Source organism: Mirounga leonina, unplaced genomic scaffold (assembly GCF_011800145.1).
Source record: "Mirounga leonina isolate KUSES-001 unplaced genomic scaffold, KU_Mleo_1.0 Mir_175, whole genome shotgun sequence".
NCBI classification, from domain to species: domain Eukaryota; kingdom Metazoa; phylum Chordata; class Mammalia; order Carnivora; family Phocidae; genus Mirounga; species Mirounga leonina.
The window spans coordinates 21863976-21890192 of NW_023270453.1; the positions used below are offsets into that span (position 1 = coordinate 21863976).

Genomic DNA, 26217 nt, shown 5'->3' on the forward strand with positions numbered 1-26217 from the left:
CATTGTTAAATCCATGTTTTCTCTTGGGACTTTTAATAATTTCAGCTCTTTCATCCATTCTAAGTTTTTTTTTATTTTAAGAACTTTTTTTTTTTTAAAGATTTTATTTATTTGACAGAGAAAGACACAGTGAGAGAGGGAACACAAGCAGGGGGAGTGGAAGAGGGAGAAGCAGGCTTCCTATGGAGCAGGGAGCCCGATGCGGGTCTCGATTCCAGGATCCTGGGATCATGACCTGAGCGAAGGCAGATGCTTAACGATTAAGCCACCCAGGCGCCCCCTGAGTTAATTTTTGAATACAGTGTGAGGTAAGGACCCAGCTTCATTCTTTAGTGCTCTAAGGCCTGCTTTCCCAGCACCAACTGACCTTTCCCTGTCTTGGCATCTTTGTCAAAAATAATTTGACCATATGTGTGAGGGTTTATTAGGTTTCCATTCTATTTCTCTCGTCCACGTGTCTTTTGTTATGCCAAGACCACACTGTTTTGATGACTAAAGCTTTGTAGTAAGTTTTCAAATCAGGAAATGTGAATCCTCCAACTTCTTCCTAAAGATTGTTTTTGTTATTTGGGGCCCTTTGCAATTCCATGTGAATTTGAGCGTTGGCTTTTCCATTTCTACGAAAAAAAAAAGGCCATTGGAATTTCAGTAGAGATTTCACTGGCTTTGTAGACTGCTTTGGGTAGTACTGTCATCTTAACACTATTGTCACGTGTTTACAGATGTGGGTGTCTTTCCACTGATTTAGGTCTTCTTTAGCATTATTTTCCAGCAGTGTTACATAGTTTTTGAGTGTACAAGTCTTTTGCCTCCTTGGTTGTTTTTTGGTAGGTATTTTTTTGAATGCAATTGTGAATGAAATTGTTTCCTTAGTTTCTGTTTTAGATTGCTCATTGCTGGTGTATAGAAGCATATCTGATTTGTTGGTGTTGATTCTTTTCCCTGTAACTTTGCTGAGTTAGTTTATTAGCTCTAGTGGGTGTTTTTTCTTTTGGTGGATCATTGGAATTTTCTATGTATAGGATCACATCATCTGTGAATAGAGGTGGTTTTACTTCTTTCTTTTTACTTTAAAGCTTTTTGTTTTTTTGACTAATTGCTCTGGCTGGAACTTCAGTATGGTGTTAAGTGGCATTGATGACAATGGGCATTCTTGTCTCAGTTTGATCTTTGGGGGAAAGTTTTTACTCTTTCACTATTGACCCTGGGTTTTTGCTAACTACTGTTTATTATGTTGAGGAAGTTTCCTGAGGGGCTTTTCTCATGAAAGGTTGTTGGATTTTGTTGAATGCTTTTCCTGCATCAGTTGAGAAGACTGTGTGCTGTTCCCCCCTACCCCCCGCATTCTGTTGATGTGATGTACTGCAGTGATTGATTTTCTTAAGCAATGCCATTTGGTCATGGCATATAATCCTCTTATCATGCTGTTATTCTGCTAGTATTTTGTTGAGGATTTTTGCCTACAGATGCAAAAATCATAAGGGATATTGGTGTCTTTGACTTTGTTGTTATCAGTGTAAAATTGGCCTCATGAGTTAGGAAGTTTTCCCTTTTCTAATTTTTTTGAAGAGTTTGGGAAGGATTGGTGTTAATTCTTCTAAAATTCTTGGTAGAATTCAGCAATGAAGCCATCTTGTCCAGTATTTTTCTTTATTGGGAGGTTTTTGATTACTGATGCAGTCTCTTTACTTGTAGATCTTTTACAACTTTGTTTCTTCCTCAGTCACTTTTGGTAGTTTGTGTGTTTCTAGGATTTTGTCAGTTCAATGATGTGATCTAATTTTTTGGCGTACTGTTGCTCATAGCACTCTTGTAATCCTTTTTACTTCCATAAGGTCAGTAGTAATGTCTCCGCTTTATTTTGATTTTAATTATTTGCATCTTCTTTCTCTGTCAGTCAAGCTAAAGTCTTGTTAATTTCATTGATTACTTTAGGAGTTTAATGGTCTATTTGCTGATAGGTCAGTCCCACTTTACTCAGTGGCTTTGAAACTGCATTCCTGAGGATGATGGCATCTTTGTACTGTGTGGATACAGGGCAGAGAGGTCAACGTGGGGAATGGACCCAGGGAACAGGTTGTTGTGCTGCTGAGCAGGGGACCTTCTTGGCAGATGGAGGCAAACAGCTGCCTCAGGACTTGAGAGGCTGTCCTTCCCAGGAGCCTGCTCACTTCTAAAAGGGATGTTAATCATAAGGGTGCTGGGGGCTTGGGGCTGAGGGGTGCTTGGGAGTGACAAATGCATGGGATAAAATTAAAGATAAAAGCCACAAATCCATTCATCTGGAAATTAAAATCCCCACCTCTATTTTTTTTGATGAGTTAACCAGGAAATCAACATTTCTAGAATTCAGAGAAGGTTCACAGCGTCCAGCAGAGGCTGCAGGTGCAGCTGGGGGTCTTTAGCCGCATTTCCTAGAGATGAGAAGGAGGAATAGAAAGAAATGGAAGTTTTCAGTCCAAGACGGCAAAGAGTGAACGCCTGGACTATGGAGGAAGGAGCTAGTGAACAGGAGAGCTGACGGGAAAACCCAGTGTCGGGGCTTTGAGACTGACAAGGAGATAAGAAAGGAAAGCCCAAAGTATGCATCAGGAATGGAGAAGGGCCATCACCCCAGAGAGGGGGAGAGTTATGGAAGTTACAGGGACATATGGTGAACAGTGTGAATCATCGCAAAAGAAACTGAGCGGAACAGTTATGAGTAAGAACTGCTCAGGTTCCCCAGGCCCCACCTGGGCCAGTTTTAGTCATCTGTAACATTCTTGGATTCACCACGTGTCCATCCTCCTGCAGAGCCCCTGGGCCTGAGGTGTGCGGACCCTGTGCAGCCAGCCCCCAGTGGCCTGGGACCGCAGGGCATAGGACCGTCCCAGTGCAGATGCAGGAGACCCAAGGGAAGAGGGGGCCACACCAGGAACTTGATGCCCCCGGGGGGTCTCCGATCTGAGGACCCTCTCAGCAAGTAAGCAGATGTCTACGCCCCATAGTTGGGCGAAGGCTTGTGCACACCCTGCCTCACATGTGGTGTGGGCTGCTGTTCCTGGCCCCTCCCTTGAACCTTGGCGCTTTCCCCCACCCCTTGGGTTTTGGGGGGTGAGGGCAGCATCTCTGGCACGTTGACCTAAGCCTGACGCCCTTGGCTTCTGCTACGTCTGTTTCTTACCAGCTGGGAGGAAAGAATGCACTCAGTCCACCTGGACACAGCTGTCCAGGGGCTCCTCAGACCTGGATGGCTGGGGAGGAAGGGTGGGCTCACATCCCATGTCCCTGAGCCCCCATCTCCTGAAGTTTCTCTTGTGTTGACCAAGAAACAGCAGATTCCGAGAGAGGGCAGTGTCGGGCAGAGCAGACGCAAACAGAGTTTGGGCCTTTCTCCTTCGTGAGGTGGATGGTTTATCCAGGTCGGGCCCCCACCAGCCTGGTGTGTGACCACGAGCAGCTTGGGCCCTGGAGGGGTGTGGGCTGTGTGGGTGCTGGCACGGGAGCTGCCACAGCAAAGGCCCTGTGGCCTGGTAGGCCGGTGGGGTGACATGCTGACCCCAGGCTTGTGCTCAGTGAGGTGGGGTAGCCACGGGAGGATTGTGAGTGGAGGAGGGATGCGGTCTCTCAGGAGGTTGTGGGCCTCCGGCTAGGCTCTGTCTGTTGACTCATGGATGGAGGCTGGGGGGCCCTTAGCCTCTGGAAGGGTGGAGGCAGGGGGAGGAGATCTGATGGGGTCCCTTTTGTCAGAGGCCCCAGTGCCTGGACCTGGAGTCCCCTGCAGTGGTCCCCAAGGTGAGCAGATGTTTGTCTTGTCCCAGGACGGGTATGCCCCCAAGGCCTAAGCATTGTGTATCTCTTAGGGGTTCCTGGGAGACTGGGGGGGTGGGTGCAGAGCTGGACTGAGGCCTAGAGAGGAGCCCCCGGGCAGGGGTTCTGAGTCCCTGGGTGGCAGTGAGCCCAGAGTGCAGCAAGAAGGGGTGGCCACCCAAGCCCAGGCCCCCTGCCCACTCTGGTGCCCCCACCCAGCGGCAGAGCCCCTGGGACAGCCCCCCGGGAAGGGCTGCCCAGGCCACGGCGGCCCGGTGGTCAGCTCCATGCGGCTGCCGCGGGCAGACTTGCTGGCTCCAGGCTCCTCATCTGAGGCCGAGTCTGTTCTGAGACAGACACAGGGAGCCTGTTTCCCTGCGAGCAGGAACACGGCCTCTCTGTTGGCACCTGGACTGGCTGGCCCCCCAGGCGGGCTGTTGGGGGTGGGCGCTCCACACAGACCCGCGCTTGTGCCCACCTCGGCCGGGCCTCCTGCCTGAACTGCCTCGTTCGTGCCGGGATCCTCTCTGGTGCAGCCAGGCCTGCTGGACAGTTGCGGGGGAGGAGGGGTGGCCTGCCCAGTGACCGGGGCAGGGGCTTATGCCACCCGGTGCTTGGCTGGTGGTTCAGCAGGGATACCGCCCCTCGGGTGAGACTTCGGTTTGCTCACAGCTCACATCAGGCAGTAAAGAATTGGGGCCACACCCCACTTCAAATGGCAGAGGGCCCCAGAAGGATCGCCAGGCAAAGAATCATCTAGTCAGAACTGCTGCTTTGGGCACTCCCAGGGCCCAGGCCTGCAGGTCAGGGAGGGTGGGGCGGGGGGGGGGGGGGGACTGGCCCGCCCGAGGAACAACAAAGGGCTTCTGTCCATGCCTCTGGACGCTGGACCTGGGGAGGCACGAAGGTTCTGAGGAGGACCGGGAGCCATGGCTTCTCCCTTTCCCAGCCCTCTCCTGGATGTGGGGGGACGGCCATGGTGGGCTAAGAGCACAGGTAGGGAGTGGCAGCTTCCTTGTGACCATACCAAGCATGTGATGGGGTTCAGCTGCCTGGGTACAGGGGCCTGACTGGGGACCAGCCCTCCCCTGTGCTCTGGGGGCTGGTGGACACCACGGGGTCAGGAGCTTCATGGGGCTCTCTGTGATGAACATGCCGGCCCAGGGACCCCCCCCTCTCTCAGCCTGCTTCCCAGGAGGTCTGGGTGCAGGGCAGGGGTGCCCGAGCACACGACACTTCACTCCAGCGACGGGGCCTTCCTGCTTTATTCCTCTGTGCACAGACCTGGGGCCGCTTCTACTCCAGTTCTGGGTATGGCCACTCCCGTGACCGGAAGTAGTCCTCTAGGTCGTGGAGGCTGAGTGGGGGGAAGTAGGGGCCGATCCTCTTGCGGACCCACCACTTGCCTGCAGCAGCGTGCTGGCCCCCAGGGCGGCTGAACTTGTACCTGTAGTGCTCGCCCCGGACCCACCTGCAAGGGGAGACCCCACGTCGGGTAGCCTGTCCCTCTGCCTGCCGAGCTGCCACTCCTTGGAGGGACAGACCACCAGGCCCTGCCATGGGGACATCTGGAAGAGGGCCAAACACGCAGCTCTGGAGCCCGTTGGCATTGAGGGGCTCGCCTTGCCTTCTGGAGGCCCCCACCCCTTGAGCAGGCCAGCAGTGCGCAACAAAGGGGCTGGCCCAGAGCCTGGGGACCTTTACACCCAGGCACATTTTCTGGGGTCCTGAGCATGGCCGGGGGTCCATCTGTAGGAGGACCCCTGAGAGGCTGCGGTCGACAGGGGTCCCGTTCAGGAGGGGAGTCCTACCTGGGGGGCGCCCTGTCCTCGAAAGGGTTGAGGGCCAGTAGGGACACAGCCGTGGCGTCGTTGGCCAGGAGCCTGCCTGCCAGGTGGATGATCCACTCGTTGTGCTCATAGGTCTAGGGGTGGGAAAGGGAGGGGGTGCTGGCTCCAGGCACAGAGCCAGGGACGCAGGGAACCCTTGGCTCCCTGCCTGGTCACCCTCCTGCGTGGTGGGGGGTTAGGCTCTCCTGCCTGGTGGGCCCACATTCCCTCCCTGCTCTGGCTCATTGGGCAGGTGTGTGTAGACGGCTCCTCTGTGGGGTGGGCTGGCGCAGCGCGGTCCTGTTCTTGGGGAGCGGCTCCCTCTGTGATATGGTGAGTGGACAGCCGGCCCACTAGACAGTTTCCACATCAGCCTCACAAAGAGTCCCGGCTTGGGAGTAAGGGGCTGGTGAGGGTCCAGGCCCAAGAGCAGAGCTCACCCCACCGTCCCCCTCTCTGCCCCCCACCAGGGCTCTCAGTGGTGGCGCCTGCCAGCCCTGGGGTCTCACATGAGTGACGGTCTTCACAGGCAGGGGCAGCCCTACCAGGCCTGTCTTGTCATCGCTGGTGGGGACGCCCTGGCCCCCTGCACCCACAGACCCTTGTGTGAGGGTGTCCAGGCAGTGTGGAGACCCCCACCTGGGCTGTCCACAGACGCAAAGCCTATGCGCACAGAGAACACCAAGGGAAAGACCCAGGAGGAAGATGTGGCCCAAGGGGCTGGGATTGTGTCCTGGGTGCCACACGTTGTGTGCCCGGCCCGTTGCCCCAGGGTGCAGTGCTGGAGGGGCGAAGACGCCCCTGTCCCATGTCAGCGAGGCCCGGGGAGGGTGTCACATGAAGGAGTGACCTCACCCCCACCAGCCACTTTGGACGTCCCCACTGAGGTGGCCACAGCCTCAGGAACACACCCGGGAGGGGAGGGGAGGCCCTTACCTGGAAGGCGGCAAACCACATGAGCCAGTCCAGGCGGTGGTGGTAGGGGGAGATGAGGCATGGCCGCCGCCCTGGGTCACCTGGCTTGCACTTGAACTCGTAGTCCTCCCACACAGCGTCCGGCGTGCTGGCATTGGGGCTAGCTGTGCCCTGCAGGATGACCTCCGTGCGCTCCTTGGTGATGCTGCGGGGAGACCGAGGCGGGGGCTCTGGGCGCACGAAGGCAGCTGCTATGCCTCTGCACCCTGGCTTCCTTCTGGAGCTGACCAGGGTGAGGGGCTGCCCCCTGGAGGGTCAAGGGGTGCTCCCTCAGGGCCCTGGGTCCCATGTGTGCACGCAGTGGACGGGGCGAGGAGCGGCTGTACCCGTACCTCCCGAAGGCGCCGTACGTGTTGACGATCCTGAGAGGGTTGAAGGAGGTGTTCATGACCTGCGTGGGACTCAGCAGGTTGATGACCACGGGGACACTGAGCCAGGCCACCAGGATGCCCAGTGCCACGTGCACTGCCCGCCGCACCATGCAGCCTGGTGGGGGGCAGAGAGGGGGACGGTGGGGTGAGCTCTGCTCTTGGGCCTGGACCCTCGCCAGCCCCTTACTCCCAAGCCGGGACTCTTTGTGAGGCTGATGTGGAAACTGTCTAGTGGGCTGGCTGTCCACTCACCGTATCGCAGAGGGGGGCGGGCCCCTCGGGCAGCTTCCTCCTGCAGCTTCAGGACTCGGTCCTTAAGGCCACCGGGCCCGGAGGGAAACAAGAACCCCAAAGTGGCGTCATCGAAGCAGGCCATGCTGGGCACCATGGTCAGCCAGTTCAGGAAGCTCAGGTTCCCGCTGATGATGAGGACCACCTGGAAGGTACGGGGCAGTGCCTGAGCCCGGGCCTGGGGAGCTTGCTGAGGACCACACCCGTGGCAGACTCTGTGCAGGGCGTGGTGGCCGCAGTGCTGGTGTGGGGGGCAGCGACGCCCGGAGGGCTAGCCTTTTGAGAAGCAGACAGGGTGCTCGTGCCGATTCTTGAGATGCCTGAGGGCCGGGCCCCTGTCTCCCCACCGGCCGCATGCCCGTCTCTCTGACCACCGGGCCCACGTGTGTCCATGCCTCAGCTGATCTCTGAGGCGGGTTCTTGCTAGAGCCCTGAGCGGGACCCAGCCTGCAGACACCTCTGTTCTGGTCTCTGAGGCTGCCTGATTCCTACCTACAGAACTGGGAGCTGGCTGCTTTGTGCAGTTTGATGCTGTAGTCTGTGTTTGGGGCAAGCGCTCTGGTGACTGTCAGTGGGTACGGGTCTGGGGCAGCCCCCGGGGACCTGTGCCCGAGTCATGTGGGAGGTGGACAAGGCTCTTGCTGCTCACCTGGAAGTTAGGGGTGAGGGGGTACCTGTCTGGTTGCCCTGACCTGCACATCTAGCAGCCCCCCAGACACGTCCACAGTGACCATGCATGAGGCCGGCCTGGGCGTCTGCTGGGTTAGGCGTGGCTTCGTGGAGTCCGACCTCCTGCACTTTCTAGGGTCCGTAAGACGGAGCTGGCCGCTGTCCCTCCTCAGAGGCCTCGAGCAGCCCCGGCTGGCTCTGCTGCAGTGTCTGGGGTGACACAAGGTCTAGGAGGTCCAAATGGGCCTGCCCTGTGTCCCAGTCCCGCTGGGCTCATCTACAGACTTGGTACTAACTACACGGTGGCAGTTTTCCCATAAGGCTCACCTTAAAAATGACTTTAAGCATCTTGGTCTTAAGAACGAAGGTCACAGTCTCCGGGTGGATTGAGTACCGACACCCTGGGTGTTCCTGCACCCCCAGCCCGTTTCCCAGCGAGCTGCTGGCCGTCAGAGGCCTGCAGCCTGGAGCTGCCTCTCAGCTGGGACTTCTAGAAGGTTCCTTCTAGCAGCTGCACATTTTGTACATTGTTTTAGTGACTTAGAAATAACATCTTTGGCCCGCTTATGATGACCCTGTCATTGGGCACTGGAGGGTGAGGAGGGGAGGCTGCTGCGCCCATGCCCTGCCCACAGGCAGCAGGCTCTCCAAATCCAGCCGGCCCTCAGGGACCACGGGCAGCATGGCTCGCAGCCCAAATGCGCCCGATGGGGGGCCTCCTGTGCGGGAGGTCCCCGAGCAGGCCCCGATGCCCTGGGGTGCGGCTCCCCGGGCATGAACAGACGCCCCCAGAGCAGCATGGACTCGGGAACCCATCAGGAACAGGCAGCAAGGAAGCATCCCGGACCACGCATTCCTGGCAGATCCGCATTCTTACTTTTTAAGCCAAGTTCGTTGAAACACATGGTAAAACGTACCCATCTTAAGCATACAGCTCAAAGGCTTTTGACAGATGTCGACTTTTATGTAAATCACCGTAAAATCCAGAAGTTTACACCCCAGACAGTCCCTGACCCCCACCCTACGACCTGTGAACTGACCTCTGTCGCCTGTCACTCTGCCTGTTCCTGAACTTGGTGGGCGCCAAGCCCCAGCGTCTGTGGTGTCCCGGCTCGGGTCTGAGACCCGCCCAGCAGCACGTGTGCGTGGAGCTGGGGCGCACGGCCCTGCACCTGGACGGAGCTCGCCTGGTGCGCCTGCGGGGCGGGACGGGACGGGGCCTGTTGGAGGCGCCAAAGCCACCGTCCTTCTAAGGCAGCTGCTTTTGTGACACGGTGGCATCTTTAGAAGGGGAGGGCTTAATTCACAGAGTTACAAGTTCCCAATTTCTGAAAGCTTCACAACTTGCTGTATGTCCTGAGAAAGGTTGGGATGAGGATATACATACCAGATGTTGCAGGTCCAGCGGTGACATTTAGCTGTGAATTAGCTTCTTGCGTGTGGTGGGAGGCTGAGGGCTCTTCCTCACCAGGACTCGGTGTGGGGCAGCCAGCCCTCTGCTCGTGCCAGGAAGGGAGGGGGACCCCAGGACGAGGCAGGGGTGGAGGCCGTTACGGCGTTCACAAGCTGCTGCAGGGCCCCAGGGAGAAGCGAAGATGGGCGTGGGACCCGGTGAGCTGGGCAGCGGCCAGATGGACCTGCTTCCGGAGGGACTTTGAGAAAAAGATGAAACCAGAATGCTGCAAAATCACCCCAGAGGTGAGAGGAGAAAAGCCAGAGTTTGTCCTCACACATGACCAAATGGTCGTATTTCTGCAACAAGTACGAACTTCACAAGCCCATGGCTGTCCACCAAGCAGAGCAGGCCATCTCCTTGCGCAGGTGACCGGACAGATGTGGTGGCACGGCCTCGCCGTGGGATGGCCCAGCGCGGGGTGTTGAGGTCAGACCTCCCGGTGTCTGGGGTCCCACTCGTCCTCCCTGGACGGCCCGTAGATGCCAGGAGCCAGTCTGCCTCAGCTCTTCTCTGCAGCAGGCTGATGCCCAGCCCCATAACTCCTGTATTTTCATTACAGCCGGGTCCTGATCCTGGCGATCGGGGAGGAATGTGAGGTCATAGACGCCAACCTAATGAGGGTCTGGCAGGAGGAGCCGTGCTTTCGATGGGTCGTGTCAGTTTTATGGATTACGACGGCTTTTTACGAGGTGTGACATGAGATGTGTGGATTCATGGCTCTCTCAGGATTAATTTGGAAAACTGGTGTTCTTGGTTCTGAGCCCCCAAATAATGATTTCTCATTCTTCACTGTCTGCGACGTTAACAGCCCCTGGGCTGCAGTCTCTCCCACAGCTGTGGTCCCAGCTGGCGGGCTGCTCTGGGCACGCCGGGCTCCTCCCCGGAGTCTGCTGAGCGCCGCATCCCTGTGCCTCCCCAGGCCAGCAGGACCCTGACACTCCGCTCAGCTCCCCATTCTCTCCCAGCTGTGTCAGCAAGTGTCCCTGAAGCTCGGCTATGCCTTCTCCTCTCGGGAGTCTTGGCCGTCTGGCAGCTCTGTGCACCTTCTCATGAAAGTTTTCATGTTTTGTGTGGTGTCGGTTGGTGGTCTGTTCTATCTGGACCCCTTTCAGGACACTGAGGGACTGGTGGTCTTGGTGCAGCTCTCTGGGGCTGTGGGGGGGGTGGTGGTGGCAGAAGCTCCCTCCACTGCTCTGTACGCCCGATTGCAACTGAGACAGTGACCCTGCCTCCTTCCCCCACAGCCCTAGTGGGGCGCGTTCCCAAACTCTGTTCTCGTGCTGGGTGGGGCGCCAGGCACGTGGGGAACCCTCATACCTGACCCTCAGAGCCCCTCTCGCACTGCTGACCACCGGCACCCACCTCTAGCCCTGCACCCTCGCTCCGAGCCTCGTACCTCCCGGAGACACGGCCACTGTTACCAGTGAAAAACCCAGCAGCGGCGTGGCCGTGGGCCAACCTCTGCAGGTGCAACGAGCCCAGCCTGTGCACATACGGAGACACAGTCTCGCCCCCGGCCCCTCACGGCCTCACTGAGACCCTACAGAAACCCAGGCCCAAAACCGCTAATCTGAAAGGGCGCTCCTGTGTCAGGAAGCACAGCCATAGGAGTACCAGGCGAAAAGCAGATGGGAATCTTCAGAAGATGGGTTTGAGAAACTCTTGAGGGAGGACAGACAGATTGAGCAGCGCCAAGGGCTTCCTGGTAGACCTTACAGAAGCTCCCCAAGGGGGTCCAGGACACCCCAGTGGAGCGATGTGCAGGCTCTGGCGGTCTCTCATGTCCCAGGATAAATTAGAAGTTAAGATGGTGTAAGCATTTCAATTGAAAGATGGAAAACTCGGGGAAAGTGGTCCGTGGAGTGCCACGCCTCCAGTCTGAGAGTGGAAGGCACGGCACGTGAGGCATTTTTGTCATGTTCTGGGGCTGCCCAGATGGGGGGTCGCCCACTCACCTCTTTGGAACAAAGTCAGGCTGTGGGAGCAGGGTGGTCACATGGTTTTTGCACAGCAGCTACCATATGGAGAAGGAGGGCCCAGCCACGGGGTCTGGCTCCCCCCTGAGAACTAGGCGGAACCACGTGGCCCACTGTCCGCCCACACACTGGGCCTCCCCAAGTTCCATCTGCAAACACCCAACAGGGAGGACAGGGTCAGAGGAGAGCCCTAGAGACCCTGTCCAAGGTGCCCCTTCCATTTCCTCCAGCATCTCCATCCTGTCTGCTTCCCGGGAATAATCTGATCACACATTCAAGCACATCCTTCCTTCCACTTACACCACGTAGAGCCCAGCAGGGATGAACTTGGGAGTTTCTCAACTCACGCAGAGCCCTCGGTAGCTGGAGTGCCACCACTGACTGTGACCCTTCATCCCTGAAAAGTGGGGCCAGCCTCTGTGGCCCAAGGCCATGACCGTCCTGCCTCATCATCAGGGGCCCCAGGAACACTCTGACTTTGCATCCAGGGCGACTGGCTTCTCAAGGCTAAAGGGCCTGGAGGTAGCAGTGCTGTAGCTGGACGGGGGACAGAGCAGGCAACGCTGGACCCCGGGTGGCCACACAGACCCACGCCAGGCTCTGCTCTCCCCGGAGGCATTTAGTGGACCTCGGCCCAGGGAAGGAACCCTCGGAGGGCAGAGCTTGATGCTGGGGAGGTCACGGTGGCTGGCTGGCGCTGTGCCAGGAAGGAAGCACACAGACCAGTAGTTGCAGGGATGGCCCGGCTGCCCTTGAGTCTGCCAGCCACGGAGTCATAGGCACAGGATGTGGGTGGAGACCTAGGGGAAAGCCAGGCACACAGCAGAGACCCCGCGAGGCCCAGGCCTGAGTCAGACCTGCCCCGGCACGATGAGACGGACTCGTGAGTAGGTGAGCTGCTTGGCAGGGAAGAATTCAGCACCAAGAAGTACACAGTGTCCACACCCTCACCAACAGCCCACGGCGGCTGGTGGCCCGTCAGGATCTGCAGACATGTGAACCACAGCTGGGACAGAGAAAGGCTCACGAGAACAGAATCAGAGGCGGGAGAAAATCTGAAACTAGTAGATAAGAATGTCAAAACAGCTACTATGAATAAAGTAAGGGATTTACAAGAAGACGTCATCACAAACAAGAGAAAAATGAAAACTGTGAAAAAGAACCACACGCACATTGAGAGCTGAAAAGGGCACGTAAGAACTGGAGCGACGAGTGGATGCAGGGACAGGAGAGTCGGCGGAGGTGCGGGCGCTTTCTGAACCGAAGCACAGAGTGAAGTGGGACACGGCGCCTGACACACTGTGTGCCACGTCCCAGCAAGGGAGGGTGGCAGAAAAAACACCGAGAAATAATGTCCAAAAATTCTAATTTGACAAAAATGATAAACGCACAGATCAGAGAAGCCTATGAAACCACACATGACCCAGATCGCTGAACACCAGTGAGAAAGAAGAATCTTCTGGGCGGGTGGAGGGGCAGAGTCACATGGCGAGCAAGGGTGAGCGCGGCAGGGGGACCCCTGCACAGACCGAGGGCACAGCTTTGCCGAAAGAACACCGTCAGGCTCCGACACCACGGTGGCAAAAACACCCTGAGGGGTGCTGGTTGAGGTAAAGACGCCCGCTGGCGGCCTCTCCAAATGCCGCACAGTCTCCGGGGAGGCCCCGGTCTGTACGCAGGGACACTGAGTCAGGAATGCCGAATCTGTGCGTAACTTTTGAACATCTTTTCAGTTTCCTTAAAGGATCATTGTGTAAGGGACAACCCTGTACCGTGGTATGGGTGCAAGGCACAAATCCCTGTTCTCCTCCACTTACAACAAAAGCATACCAGGAAAAAGCGCCATTAGGAGCCTCCACTGGCCACTCCCTCAGCAGTACCCTGGCTCCCAAGGGCTTCGGTGTGGGACCTTAACCTGAGCCTTCCTGGAGGGGCAGACAGCCCAGGCCACCCTCAGTGGCCCACCACTCATAGTGGACTGGGGTTTGGCGGCCCCCCCGTTTTGTTGCAGAGTCTGCTCCGGGGCTCCATGCTTCCCTAAGGCGGGGGGAGCTTCTCCAGCCTTTGAAAAAAACAGCTGGCTTCCCCCGTTCCCCCTTGACTGTGATCACCAGACAGAGGGGCCCCAACCCCGAAGCCTTGCTGGATGCTGCAGGAGACACAGGCCTTCTTCCTGAGGGAGGCTCTGTCCTCCTGGATGTGGCAGGAAGAGGCCTGGGGTGGGCCGAGGCCCCTGATGCCTGGTCCACAAGTCCGTTACCCAGAATGTTCTGGCACAACAGGATTCTCGAGGTCTGACAGTTTTATGTGGGTGAGGGCATAGGAGCATGTGGTGAAAGGCTGCCCACAGGCCCTAGATGCCTCTGGCCTGCCCAGCTCTCCCTTGGTGGGTCTGGGGGGGCCCTGGCACAAACCTGTTTCCTGCCCCCCCACTTTGTCACATTCACATGGCGGGGCCTCGACCCAGGGAACTAGGGTTCCACAGAGCACAGTTTGAGGGATGGAGCCCTGGGGGTGCAGAGCCCTCATCAGGCACACACTGGCTGTGTCCCCCCCCCATCCATCTGGATGGTTGTTTTTAATAAGAAAAATGGAATTTGGTATTGAGTGCATGGCTCCCCATGTGCTGAGGGATCCTGTCTGTCTTGTTCTTTCCTGGCATGGCTGCAGCCTCTGCCAAAGAGGACCAGACCCTTGGTCCATCTGTTCACATCGGCCGTGGAGCCTAAAGTGCGCCTGTGGGTGGGCGCGGAGCAGGCTGCTGGAGACCAGGGCTAGCGGTAAGCAGGCAGGAAGCGGAGCTGTGAGGGTGGAATCCTGGGCCCAGGAGATGCCGAGCAGATGTCCTGGGTGATGCAACACCCCCCGTAAAGGAAGGGGATGGGTTTCTGGAACTCTCAAGCTGCGTTCTCAGCGCCCGTGCTCTCACAGAGGACACGTGCTCATGGGCAATTTTCTGTGGCCAGGAGCCCCGGGCATTTATCCCAGGACTCCCAACTCTGGGCATGTGGCTCGGGGACTGGGGGAGGCAGCTCTCTGTGCCTGTCGCCATGGTGATGGCCCTCACTGTGACCTTGTCCTGACTCTGGCCAAAGTCACAGAGGGTGGAAGGAGCAGGACATGGCAGGAGGTGGAGGTGAATCTAGTCTGGGATATAAGACCAGTCTCTGCACCAACCGGGAGCCACTTGCCTAGTGAGCACCTGCTCCCACGCTAGGATGGGTGTCTGGTCCCAGCGCTTGCAGAACCCGACCACTGCCCCTGCCAGGGTCTCCCCCTTAGCCTCAAGGCTTGACGTCAGAAGGCAGGGGCGTCTAGGACCGGGCAGTTCAGCCTGCCTATTAATTCTCACGTGCACCTCTCCAAGTAGACAACGGACCTGTGGCCTTGCAGAACCCTCCGGAACAGCTGTGTAAACGGAGTGTAGGAGGAAAGGAGCATGTTCACATCCTCAACCCTCTCCTGAAGGAATGAACGGAAACAAACATCCAGAGATGTCCCTCGGGGTGTTGGGTGCAGAGACAGAAGCGTGGCCCCTGTCAGGACAACGCATAAACCCCCACACACTGCACTGTTCCCCACAGTGACCGGCCCCCCAGCACAGCGCAGTGCTCCCTGAGATCCAAGCTCCTGCCGTGAGACTGTGCCCTGCAGCCCCCGTGCCTGAGACCCCACACAGCCTGGGAGGAAGCTGGACCAGCTGTCCATTTGTCCTCTCTGCTCTGCAGAGCTGGCAGCAGACCGGGCCTCGGAGAGCCACAGCGCTACCCCGGAGATGTGCCTGGACCCGGGGCTCCCAGGGCCTTTGGGGGATGGAAGGCTAGTGTGTGGGCCGGTCTTCTGGAATAACGTCCAGAGCTGCAGGCTGACAAGATCCAGTTCGGGCTGCCCTGCACTCCTGTGCCACCCACTGTCTACCATTACCCACCTCGGCAGCAGACCCCAGAGCCGGCTCAGGGCCCACCCACATGGCTGCTGGGAGCCATCCACACTTGAGCCCTGAGCCCCTCTGCGTGCCATGGAGACACTGGTGCCCTGGGCCGGGATTCCAACTTGCTGCCGAGCCGGGTCCAGTTAGCCAGTGGTCACCCTGAAGTAGGACCCCTGCCAAGTGCACTGTGGACAAGGGCACTTTGAGAGCCCCGGTTCAAATTCCACTTTCCAGGAGCCGAACCCTTTACATCTGCTCTGGTGGTGCAAACTTCCTTCACTTACTCTCTTAAGCGACAGGACAGTTTGCTTCTTGTTGGCATTCGTCAAAGCCAGGCTTCGGGTTTTGGGGAGAGAAATTGGTAGGTGGAAACCAGTCCCCACAGGCCCAGGCAGGTTTAGAGCCTGGAGAGGGTCCCAAGTGGTCCAAAGCCTGGAAAAGCAACTAAGGTTGGCGGGCGGGGAGTGGCTAACAAACGCCTCACAACCCGAGAGCAGTTCTCCACCATGTGAGCACAAAGCCGAGCAGACCCACATTCCTGGCACTGCTGTGCAGGGCAGGATCCTCTGAGTTGCCTTGGAATTGGGACAGCAGGGAAGGGTCCGGCACGAGGTGGTGCCCACACTGGTGGACCCTGTCAGGGTTGCTCACGCCTCTGCCTGGAGTTGCCTCCTGCTGGCTCAGGGCCATGGGAGCCCAGGGCTCCGGGCGGGCGGGCAGGCATGGAGCACCATGCCCCTGCCCGCCCGGGGTGGGGGTGGGGGCTCGCCGGCCCAGCCATGGCTCTGCCCTCGAGTCAAGTCTGGTCGGTTTATGTGTAAACTGTGATGCACCCAGACCATAGAAGAGTGAGTTCTTAGGCCAGGAAGACGAGGACCCTCACATGCATGTTACTAAGTGAGGGGTGCGTCTGAAAAGCCTATCTCCCAGACGACTCCAGCCACGTGACATTCTGGAGAAGGCCGAGCTACAGAGATGGCAAAGGGTCAGTGGCTGCCCCGGGCTTGAGGAGAGGGGCGGATGAGTCCGGGAGCACAGAGGGTTGTCAGGGCAGAAGGGACTCTGACACCTCGACGGACACCTGTCACTATACATTTGTCCAAGCCCATAGGATGCACAACGCCCACCAGGTGACCCTGAAGTAAACTCTGTACTTCCACTGATGAGCAGGTGTCCGTCTGGGCTTGAAGGTTGTAACTAGTGTGTCACATGACACACCAACGTGGGGACCGTCTACACCCTGTGCTCTGTCTTTCTGTAAATCTAAGAGAGTATTAACGAAACAACAGCTAAAGCACTGGAGTGGCAAGAGTAGATGGCAGGACCCGGCCAGAGCAGAGCCTTAAGGCGGCCGAGGCAGCCAGACAGGGGTGGAATTTGGACTTGGAGTCTGTGCATGGAGCATGCCTTCACCTGCAAGAAACTGTGTAACTGATGAATTAGAAAAAGTGGGACAGGGGCGCCTGGGTGGCTGAGTCGTTAAGCGTCTGCCTTCGGCTCAGGTTATGGTCCCAGGGTCCTGGGATCGAGCCCCACATCGGGCTCCCTGCTTGGCAGGAAGCCTGCTTCTCCCTCTCACTCCCCCTGCTTGTGTTCCCTCTCTCGCTGTGTCTCTGTCAAGTAAATAAAATCTAAAGTGGGACAGCGAGAACAGCTGAAAGGAATAAAAGGAAACACAAAGATGTGAAATAAGTCCCAAACTGCCAGTTGAGATGTGTGCACCTGCTAGTTAAGAGCTCACATCGGTCCCCATAGGGTCTGCTGCGATATAGGCCCAGTACCCAGGAAAACAACATGCAAGCCTGGCCTGACCAACAGCCCCCGTGGGGCCGAGTCCGCGTCTCGCAGCAGCCCTGCCTCTGCCCTGCACGCTGCGCCCCAGGAGAAGCACCGTGAGCAGAACCGGGCGGACCACTGCCACCAACGGACCTCACACACCGGCAGCCACACATTGTGCACACCCACACCGGCATGTCATCCCCAGGGACGGATCGCATGCACAGCGTGACCAAGCGGAGTTTCTCCTGGGAGGGGAGCCTTGTCGCACCACGTCAGCGACTTATGGGCGCAGAAAGTGATCTTCTCACAGCGGGTGCAGAAATCCACTCGTGACTGACAGTACCTGAAGTAAACTAGAAACAGACGCCGCACGACGCACCCTCCACCAGCCTCCCCTAGGCTGTGGGAGTTGAGAACATGGCAGGAGCCGCGGGGACAGGGCCCGGACCGCCGGCGGCGACACAGCGAGCCCCACTAGCTGAGCGCTGCTGCCGCTGCCCCAGGAACTGCCGCGGGGTGAGCAGCCAGGTGACGATGGGCACTGATCAGCCCAGAGGCCATCACACCTGACGACTGCGGGGACATTCGTGCCGCAGAGGAAGCGCAGAGGAAGATGTCTTATGTGAAAATTCCATTTACAGTATCAACAAAGACAAGGAGGCTGTGCGAACACACCCCAGTGAGGATGAAACCTCCTGCCCCAACCCGCGGGGATCAGTTTTGCTCGCGTCCCGCTGGATCCTGCGCACCACTGCCCACCGTCAGGCCCTCAGCCACCGCGACGGCCCGCACGACAAAGGCAGATACCTGCACAGCCAGTGAGGAGGCGAAGCAAGTGGGGCTCCCGGGCTGGAGGGAGAGGAGACGGTGCCGTTCGAGGTCACGCCCGCCTGCTCACGGGCCTCCCCTCACACACGCGCCCATAGCAGGTTTACTTGTAACGGCGAGAACCTGGAAGCCCCCGGAGCGGCCACTGACAGAACAGGCTGTTTGTACGTGGGACACGGGAACCGAGGGGGCGTGGCCCGACAACCCCCGACACCTCGGCCAAGTGGAGCGGGCACAGTGCGCCCCACAACGCTCCCGGTCTGTGCACTTCGCTAACTGTCCCCCCACAAATCAGCTACGACAGAGGAGGTTAAAGTCCCAGCAACTAGTGAATCACTGAACACTACATCAGAAACTAATGATGTACTATATGCTGGCTAAGTGACTTTAAATTAAAAAAAAAAAAAAGGAATTTAAAGTCCCAACAGTGTTTTTCTTGGAGGTCAGCAAGTAGATGCCCCAGTTTAGGGAAAGGAGAGGCTGGAGACTGTCAAGGCCCCAGAGGAAGTCAGTGGTGGAGCCTCCGCTCACTGGGGAGTGGGCCTGTTCTACGGGGATGGAGGCTGGGGGGCTTGTGGTGCAGGAATGGGGCAGAGTGGCGGGCTGGGGCACCCCGGGGCTAAGGGCTCAGCACAGTTGTCCACTTAGAAATAAAACCCTGCCAGCCTCTTCCTCAGAGACTGCCTTACGACGGCTGGACAGCTAACCTGTGAGAGGGGTTACCGTAACCATGAGAGGAAACTCCTAGAACCCACCGCGGAGGGCTTCCCAGGCGCATCCTCTAGCCATGAGGGAGGAGCAGGTCCTGGGCCATCTGCCTCGTCCCCCCAGCAGAGAGACTGATCTCGGGGACACAGTTACGGGGGTGACTCTCAGGTGTGGGCTCACCTGGAACAGGATCTGTAAGACCCCATGGAGGATGCACATCCGCCGTCCAAGGAAGATGAAGAAGGGCACCACGAGCTCCAAGAAGTGGTTGCTGAGCGTCTCAAAGCGGTGGACCCACCATGGGGACTGGTGCAGGAAGTAGGCCACAGGGTTGGGTACTGGCTGCGTCTGGGGAACAGAAGGAGGTCCGTGAGCTGAGCCTGGAGCTCCACCCCACAGGGGACTTCTGCTACCCTGGCCCTGCCCACCCTGTGCCCACTGGCTGTCCCAGGAGAGCATCCTGGCCGGGAAAGGCTCAGGGGACGCCAGTCCTGTGGACCCTTCTCCGGCAGCTCAAATGCCTGTGGCCAAGATGCCAGACTGGCGTTGGTGGGGGGAGGGTGATGGAACCGAGCATCTCAGCCTTCTTGGGGTGCGCCTTCTCCCTGCCTGATCTCCTGTAATTCTGATGCTGACCCCTCGGGATACCCCGAGGGTCCTAGAGACCCAGGGGCAAAGGGATGGGCACTAGGGGAACCCAGGTTTCAGGCCAGTGCTCACATGCAGTCACATGCGGAGATTTCCGCTCGGAGGCTGGTGGAAGCTGGGGGTTCCGGCCTTGTGTGTGTTCCTGAGAACAGCCTGCAAGCATGTGTGAGGGGGGTGGGGGCGGCTCATCCCGGGGGCCTGCGTGTTGACTCAGCCGTGGTGTTGGCCGCCCTAGGGCCCAGCTGACGGGCCCTGTGCCTCTGACCGCAGCGGCCCAGTCTTCCCCCAGACCCCTGGCAGCAGCCGAGGCTGGGAGCCGGCCACGCAGAAGGCTGTGGTGGGGGGGGTGCACTCCCAGCCAGAGGGGACGCCCGGGTGAGGACATGCAGCCATCAGTGAAGGGCAGGGGTGCTCCACAGATAAGAACGGCACCCAGAGCGCTCCGATTCCGGGAACGGTGTGCGGCCCAGCACACCCACCACCCCACCCCCACTCGCACCAAGGTCAGGGACCCTGGGCGTTCGAAAACAGGTGTGGGGGGACCCCAGCCCAGGTGAGTGGCCTTGCTCCTTTTCTCGCCGCCACGGGGTCTGAAGCCTCGTGCGCCGCCATTCTCCCTCCTGGGGACTTGAGCTCTCCACGCACACACCATCCGAGGGGAACGCCGGGGCCGAAGGAACAAATGGGCAATAGTTGTTGGGTTGGCCTGGCTCCAGCTTTGAAACTCAAACACACTTCTGATACGAAACGACCTTTACTTGTCACAGATGGTTTAGCTCCTGCCGCTGCCCCTGGAGTCCTGCGCCCACCCCACCTCCCCGCCCCCCAGTCTCTCCTGCCCCCGGACACAAGGAGGTGCCTGTGCTGCTGGCCCAGGTGCGCCGGCCCCGTGGTCCCCTGAAGAGCACGGAGCCTCCTGCCTGGACGCGCAGGGTGGCGGGGTCGGGGAGAGGCGGCAAGAGGAAGTCCTGCAAACGGCAGCCCTTGGCGGACTTACGCCCCTCCCCCCACTCACACTCAGGGCTGGACGTGGCTCCAGGTAGGACAGCCGTGGGGGAAGGGCCAGCCACTGTCCCATCCGGTTCGAGTTTTCTTGCTAACTTTCCATTTGGACACCATTTCTGACTCAAGAGGAAAGTTAGAACAGGAAAGAAAATCCCTGAATGCCACGCTCCGTGCCCGTGCTCCTTGGTCTTCCCACCACAGAGCAGAGAGAAGCGAGCTGCTGGGCCCCTCAGCACTTGAGTGTGAAGGGCCAGCGCGCTCATGGCACGGTGATCACAAGCAGGGACGTGGGCTGTTGTGCCCCACGGGCCTGACCGGGTGTGTTCAACGAAAGGTGACCCCAGGCCATGTTGCCTGCAGCCCCCACGCCTCGCCAGCCTCCCATCTGAGCTTTAGGAAACGGACAAGCGCATTTGCACAATGTCCCTCAGGGTGGGTCTGGGGAGGCCTGCAGGGGTGACGGGCACGTCCCGGGGGGCCCAGGGTGGCCGTGTGCCTTGGTGTGCTGGCGTCCACCTGGACTTCTTGGTTGAGGGGTGTCGGCCAGGCCCTGCCCTGCCCCTTGAGGCTGACAGGACCGGCCTCCTGCGTTCCAGCAGCCTGGGATGGTTCTCGCCAGAATCCATGGCTCCCTTGGCCTCTGAATGGTGACTTCTGGGTCCACTGTTCCTTCTGCATTTATTAGCTGGCTTTCTACCACAAGGTCGTGTCCCTCCAGCCTGTTCATCAGCACTGGTGTGGGCACGTGGACTCTAATTCTTCACGGCCACTCATTCTGATGTGTCCACAGCACTTTCAGAGACTCTCCCTGCTTTCTGGCCCTCAAGATGTTCGGGGGTCATCTGAAACCCTTGCTGCTGCCGCCCCTCGGTGCGCTGCTTTCCCTGGGGAGCCCTGGTCCCTCTGAGGGGAGGCTGGGAGTAGGAACCCAGCCTGGGCGAGAGGGCCGCTCTCTCTGGGCCCCTCCGTGGGCAGAACTAGAAAATAGGTGAGTGACTGTGTCTCCGCTGTCCCGCACCCACGCCATCTCGCTTACAGGGCTGTGCGTCTCCCTGTGTTCTGAGTGGATTTCTGCAGATGGGGGGGGGTCTCCCCATCTTTGCCCCAGGGGCTCTTGGCCACTGACACCTGTTCCCACCTGTGAGTGTGAAGGGCGCCCCTGCCACGTGGCGTCTGGGTCATTTGCTCTCTCCTGAGGTTTCTGCCACACCGAGTCCCCCAGCTGTGCAAACCCGGGACCGACATGTGGCCGAGACACTCGGTGGATGGGACACGTGGTGGCCGCTGCTGACGGAGGAGTGCAGCGCATGTCCCATGATGCGGCCTTCCCGTTCACTGTCCCACGGGGTCCCCGAGACAGGCAGCCCCGTGTCCTTTGCCCTCTAGCGCAGATGGTCCACGACTGGCCGAGAAGCACAAAGGTCTTCGTGTCAGCTCTGCAGAGAGGTGTCTTGGGCTGGGTCCCTTCTGAAAAGCCGCTTGGTGCAGCTCTGTCGGGGCCGCTCGGTGACAGGATGCAGACATGAGGAGAACGAGCAAGCACGCGGGGAGAGGACGTGCTTCCCTTTGGCCTTCGGAGCAGTCACTCCTTCAGAAGTCACTGCACCAGTGGGTCACATCTGCTTCTCGGGAGCTGTGCAGTCCTCCTGCATCCGGTGAGGACTGCTCAAGGACGGGCAGGCCCGGCTACTGGTAGCACACGTCTATGAAGAAAAATAAACAGAGCTCGCCGTGCTTGCTTGGAGCCTGGGGAGGGAAGCCAAACTCTTCACTGACTCAGGGAGAAGCTGCCTCCTGCGTCCATTCCTTCCCGTGGAGGGGTGCTAAGGCCGAGGTGCAGGCAGCGGCAGTGAGCACGCGCTCGGCTTAGCCTCAGGGCTTTCCAGCAGAAATAACCCGTCTGTCCGGGTCCGGGAGAAGCTGAGCCGTCCCCGCGGCCTGGCAGAGGCCCAGCCTGCAGGCTCTCCAGCCGCCAGCCCCACCTTCGGGCAGCGATGCTCCATCCACCCGGGGCCGGCTCACCGTGTCCTCTGCAGGCTGGCACCTGGGATGAGGGGTGGGAAGGACACCGGGCTTGCAGGGCATCTGACGCCGCCCCCAGGTCACGCCTGCGGCAGCGGGAACCCAAACAGAAGACCGCTGAGGGAGTGTATGAGGGTTTTGAGGAGAAGGCTATGGCCCAAATTGGTAATCTCCGTGGGGCAGCTGCTGCGAACTCTTGTTGGCGCACGCCTGTGAAGCGCTAAGACCTGCTCAGCAGAAGCCCCCACCCGACAGCGCCAGGAAGCCTGCGCAGCCTGGGGGCAGCCGGACGGCCGGGTGGTCGGCAGGTGTGAGCCCAGAGTGGCCCGTGCCCTCCACACACGCAGGCGCCGTGGAATTCCTCCAAAGTACGGCTCTACTTTCCCAGGGCCCGCACCGCCCGCGGAGGGACTGGGCTCCTCCTGTGGGTTTATGACCTGCTGGGCGCGGGGGTGGGGGGGGCAGTTCTACCTGTGCTGTCTGCACGGCCGGGGAGGGTCCCGAGGCCTCCCTTCTCCTGCAAGCCCAGGACAGAGTTTTATTTTTGTTTGCACTGAAGCTGGAAAAAAACACTGTGTCATAAAATCTGGCCGTAAACCCTGGAAACGGCGTCTGGAACATCGCACCCCATAAAGCAGGGGAAGGAGAGCCCAGTGCTGCCTCTGGCAGGAAGCTCGGCCACACTCACCCTTGTGGTCACAGCTCGTTGGAGAATTGCGGCCAAGTGTCCAGAGGGCCGCTCAGTTTGGATGCCGGCAGCTGGCCAGCCCTGACCCCTGAACATTCTACAGCTGGTTCCCTTAAGAAGAGACACTTTTAAAGAAGAAAAACATGAGGAAAACATGAAGGGTGAGGAAAACATGAAGGGTGATAAAAACAGTTCCAGGATTTGGGGAAAGCAACGTTCTTTCATGTTGGCTCCAGCGCCGTCCCTTCCAGGTCCTCAGTGCTAAGTCTGAGAGAGACAGAATGGCTTTTTCAGCCATTTTCCCATTTTAGGGACTGTAAACTATGTGTTTGAGGTTTTAATGAGAAAGGGAACACACATAATTCTTGTCTGAAAAACAAGTTTCTGCAAACCCTCAAGCTGCCCACATTGCGTTTCAACAGGAGACTCTGTGAAGTCGCACCCCCTCCATCAGCCCAGGACCCCTGCCCCTCGCGGAGCCAGGGGCTGAGGTGTCCACACAAAGGCCACTGGGAAGTCTGAGTTCCCATCTGTCTTCGGGGTGGGGGTGCTCCCCTGTACACCAGAGGCGTCTGCCTGCTGGCAGTTCCCTGACGGCAGGAGAGGGCAGATCACTTGCACCTGTCTGGTGAGGGTCTTAGGATAAAACCCGAAGACTGATGGTGTTTGCGCACGGCTGTTGGCTGGCTTCCCATGGGCACCGGGAAGGGTAGGGCCCCAGATGTCGGGGTCGAGGGCTCCGTCCTGAGTGAGGCCACGGCGGGCCCAGTGGTGGCCACACGGGTGCTCATCTCGGGAGCTGGGGCCACCCGAAGGCCACCTCCCCTTCCCACCCAGATGACAGACGATGGAGAAGGAAGAGCGAGCTGTAAAGGTGGTGGTGCACAGGACAGGGAAAGGACTGGACACTGGGGTAGGCTGTGGTGGTGCCTCCCCAAGAGCTGCGCCCCAGCACTCCTCCTCGGGGGTGCACTTCCCGCCTGACCGTGGGGAGAGGCCGCATCCCAGCAAGAGGGCAGCACAGCCACATCTTTCAAGGATGGACGTAAATCTGCCAACCTAAGACTCTGTCCCTGTCAAGATTCTCCCAAGCAAGGGGGAGAGAGGCCTTTAGACCAAAACCCTGCCGGCAGCAAACCTGCACACGAGCAAGGTAAGGGATGTCCGGTCATCAGAGAGAAAACACATGGAGGCCAGGTCTACTCGGAGGGGAGAGCCCTGGAAATGGTGAGTATGAGGGTGAACGCAGGAGGCTGTCTGCCAAGTTTCAAAGGATAATTTGAACAAAAATAGTAACAAGGTGGTACCGTAATCGTGTGACCACAGCTGCAGGAAGACCAGGAGGGAAAGTGAGAGTGTCATTGTCATGGTCCCATTCAGTCCCGTACGACTTACAGGATAAGCACAGTCCTCACTTGGAGGAAAGCTGTGACGTGCGCAAGAGTCTTTGTGAACCCTAACACTACCACGAAAACAAAACAGAGCTAATAAGCCAAGAGAAGTAAAGAGAAGGAGCTGTAGAAGACATCTAAGTAATTCAAAAGAAGCAGAAAAAGATAAAAAAAGATCTAAACAAATGGGAGAAAGAGCATACGAACAGCAGGATGGTGGTCTGAAACCATGTCAAAGTGCTCACTTGGTGCAGACGGTCAAAACACGCCATTGAAAGGCAGATTTTAGGGGCGCCTGGATGGCTCAGTCCATTAAGTGTCTGCCTTCAGCTCAGGTCATGATCCCAGGGTCCTGGGATGGAGCCCCGTGTCCAGCTCCCTGCTCAGCGGGGAGCCTGCTTCTCCCTCTGCCTGCCTGCCTACTTGTGCTCTCTCCCCCTCACACACTCTCTCTCACAAATAAATCTTTAAAAAAAAGGCAGAATTGGTCAGACTGGATAAAACAACAAGACGCAAGTGCACACTGCGTGCGAGACACACACTTCAAAGGTGAGGGCGCATGGAGGGGAGCAGTCAGGCCCGGGAGGACGTGGCCGTTCCAACACGAGTGGCAGGCGAGCTGGAGCATCTGCAGGGGCGTCACACAAGCAGACCTCAGAAGGACCGTGACCAGGGATGAGAGGTCGTTTCTTAAGGCTGATGGAAAGAGGATCATGAGGAGGTCCCGGCACTCAGACACCTAATGCCCTCGTACCAGAAGTTCTAAACGCACTGAGCAGAACCGCAGACGACCATGGCTAGAGATCCACAAGTCCACAGTTCCTGCTGCACATTTCAGGCCCCTCTCTCAGCACTGGCTAGGACAAGGAGACAAAAACAGGGACGTGGGAGGCCTGAAGCCACTTATCAAGCACTTGACTTCACGAGCACTCACACAACACAGGACATTCCTTTTTTAGGCTCAAATGCAACATTCACTGAGGCCATATTCTGGGCCACGAAACAAGCCTGAATAGATTATAACACGTGTCATCTCCGACAATGACGGAATTAAATTAGAAATCAGTAACAGAAGGATACCTGCAAAGTTCTCACCTATTTGGGAACTCGGTCACACTGACTGACTAGCCTTCACGGAGTACACACTCCAGTATATGTGTCACTAATCTGATGACAGCCTCGGGGTTGTTACCAGTTTAAAGTCGGGGAAACAGTCGAGCTGTGAGGTAAGTTCCTTAGGAGCATATAAGCCAGAGTGGCCGCGAGGGGGCAGGCAGCACAGGTCTGTATGAACAGCAGGGAGTGACATGGCCCTGGGCTCAAGTCTCAGTGCTAGCAGCAGTGACCGTCGCTGACCCTGAGGCTGTGTCCCTGCCTCTCATGGACTTGGCCTTGGTCTGGTGGGGCTTGCCCTTCCCGGTGACCCTGGGGAACGGGCTGCACCAGAAGCGCCTGGCCAGACCGTGTTCCCCTCCTGGCCCCAGCGCTGACTCCTCCAGTCCCCAGTACATACAAAAAAACATTTTCCCATAAAATCACTAAAACCGCCAAGGGACAAAGCATATAAGCCCTGACTCCCAACCCGCTGGAGGTAACTCAGTCACGGCTTCTATCAAGTTAACATTTGTAGCTTTCATGGTAATGTCAACCTTGATTCAAATTACTTCCAGACTAACCGACCCTCATCAAGTTACGGTACAAAACAGCTGGCAACCCATGTCCTGGGGCTGCAATTAAAGGTAGGACCCCCTGGCCTGAGACACACACAGAAGCCTCCTGAAAGCCTCCTGAGCTGGGGCTGGTCTGGGAAGGCAGGAGGAAGGTTCTGCTGTGCTGGGTGGGGGCACTGGCGCAGCACCTA

The 26217-nt window shown here is 58.1% G+C and overlaps 1 protein-coding gene across 4 annotated transcripts in view; it reads right to left on the reverse strand.

Moving 5' to 3' along the window:
- Nucleotides 1-515: 515 nt before the first annotated feature.
- Nucleotides 516-26217, reverse strand: part of LMF1 (lipase maturation factor 1) — a 96039-nt gene continuing 70337 nt past the window's right edge. For 2 of the 4 annotated variants that reach the window (XM_035021865.1, XM_035021864.1), the window contains 7 exons: nucleotides 18783-18950; nucleotides 7217-7400; nucleotides 6926-7079; nucleotides 6555-6738; nucleotides 5601-5713; nucleotides 5074-5260; nucleotides 516-2414 (listed from right to left, as the gene is read on the reverse strand). In XM_035021865.1, coding sequence (XP_034877756.1) covers nucleotides 5086-5260; nucleotides 5601-5713; nucleotides 6555-6738; nucleotides 6926-7079; nucleotides 7217-7400; nucleotides 18783-18950 — 978 coding nt within the window. In that variant the 3' untranslated portion in view covers nucleotides 516-2414; nucleotides 5074-5085. The remainder of the gene's footprint in view (nucleotides 2415-5073; nucleotides 5261-5600; nucleotides 5714-6554; nucleotides 6739-6925; nucleotides 7080-7216; nucleotides 7401-18782; nucleotides 18951-26217) is intronic. The other 2 variants (XM_035021866.1, XM_035021867.1) reach the window with 2 other exon arrangements.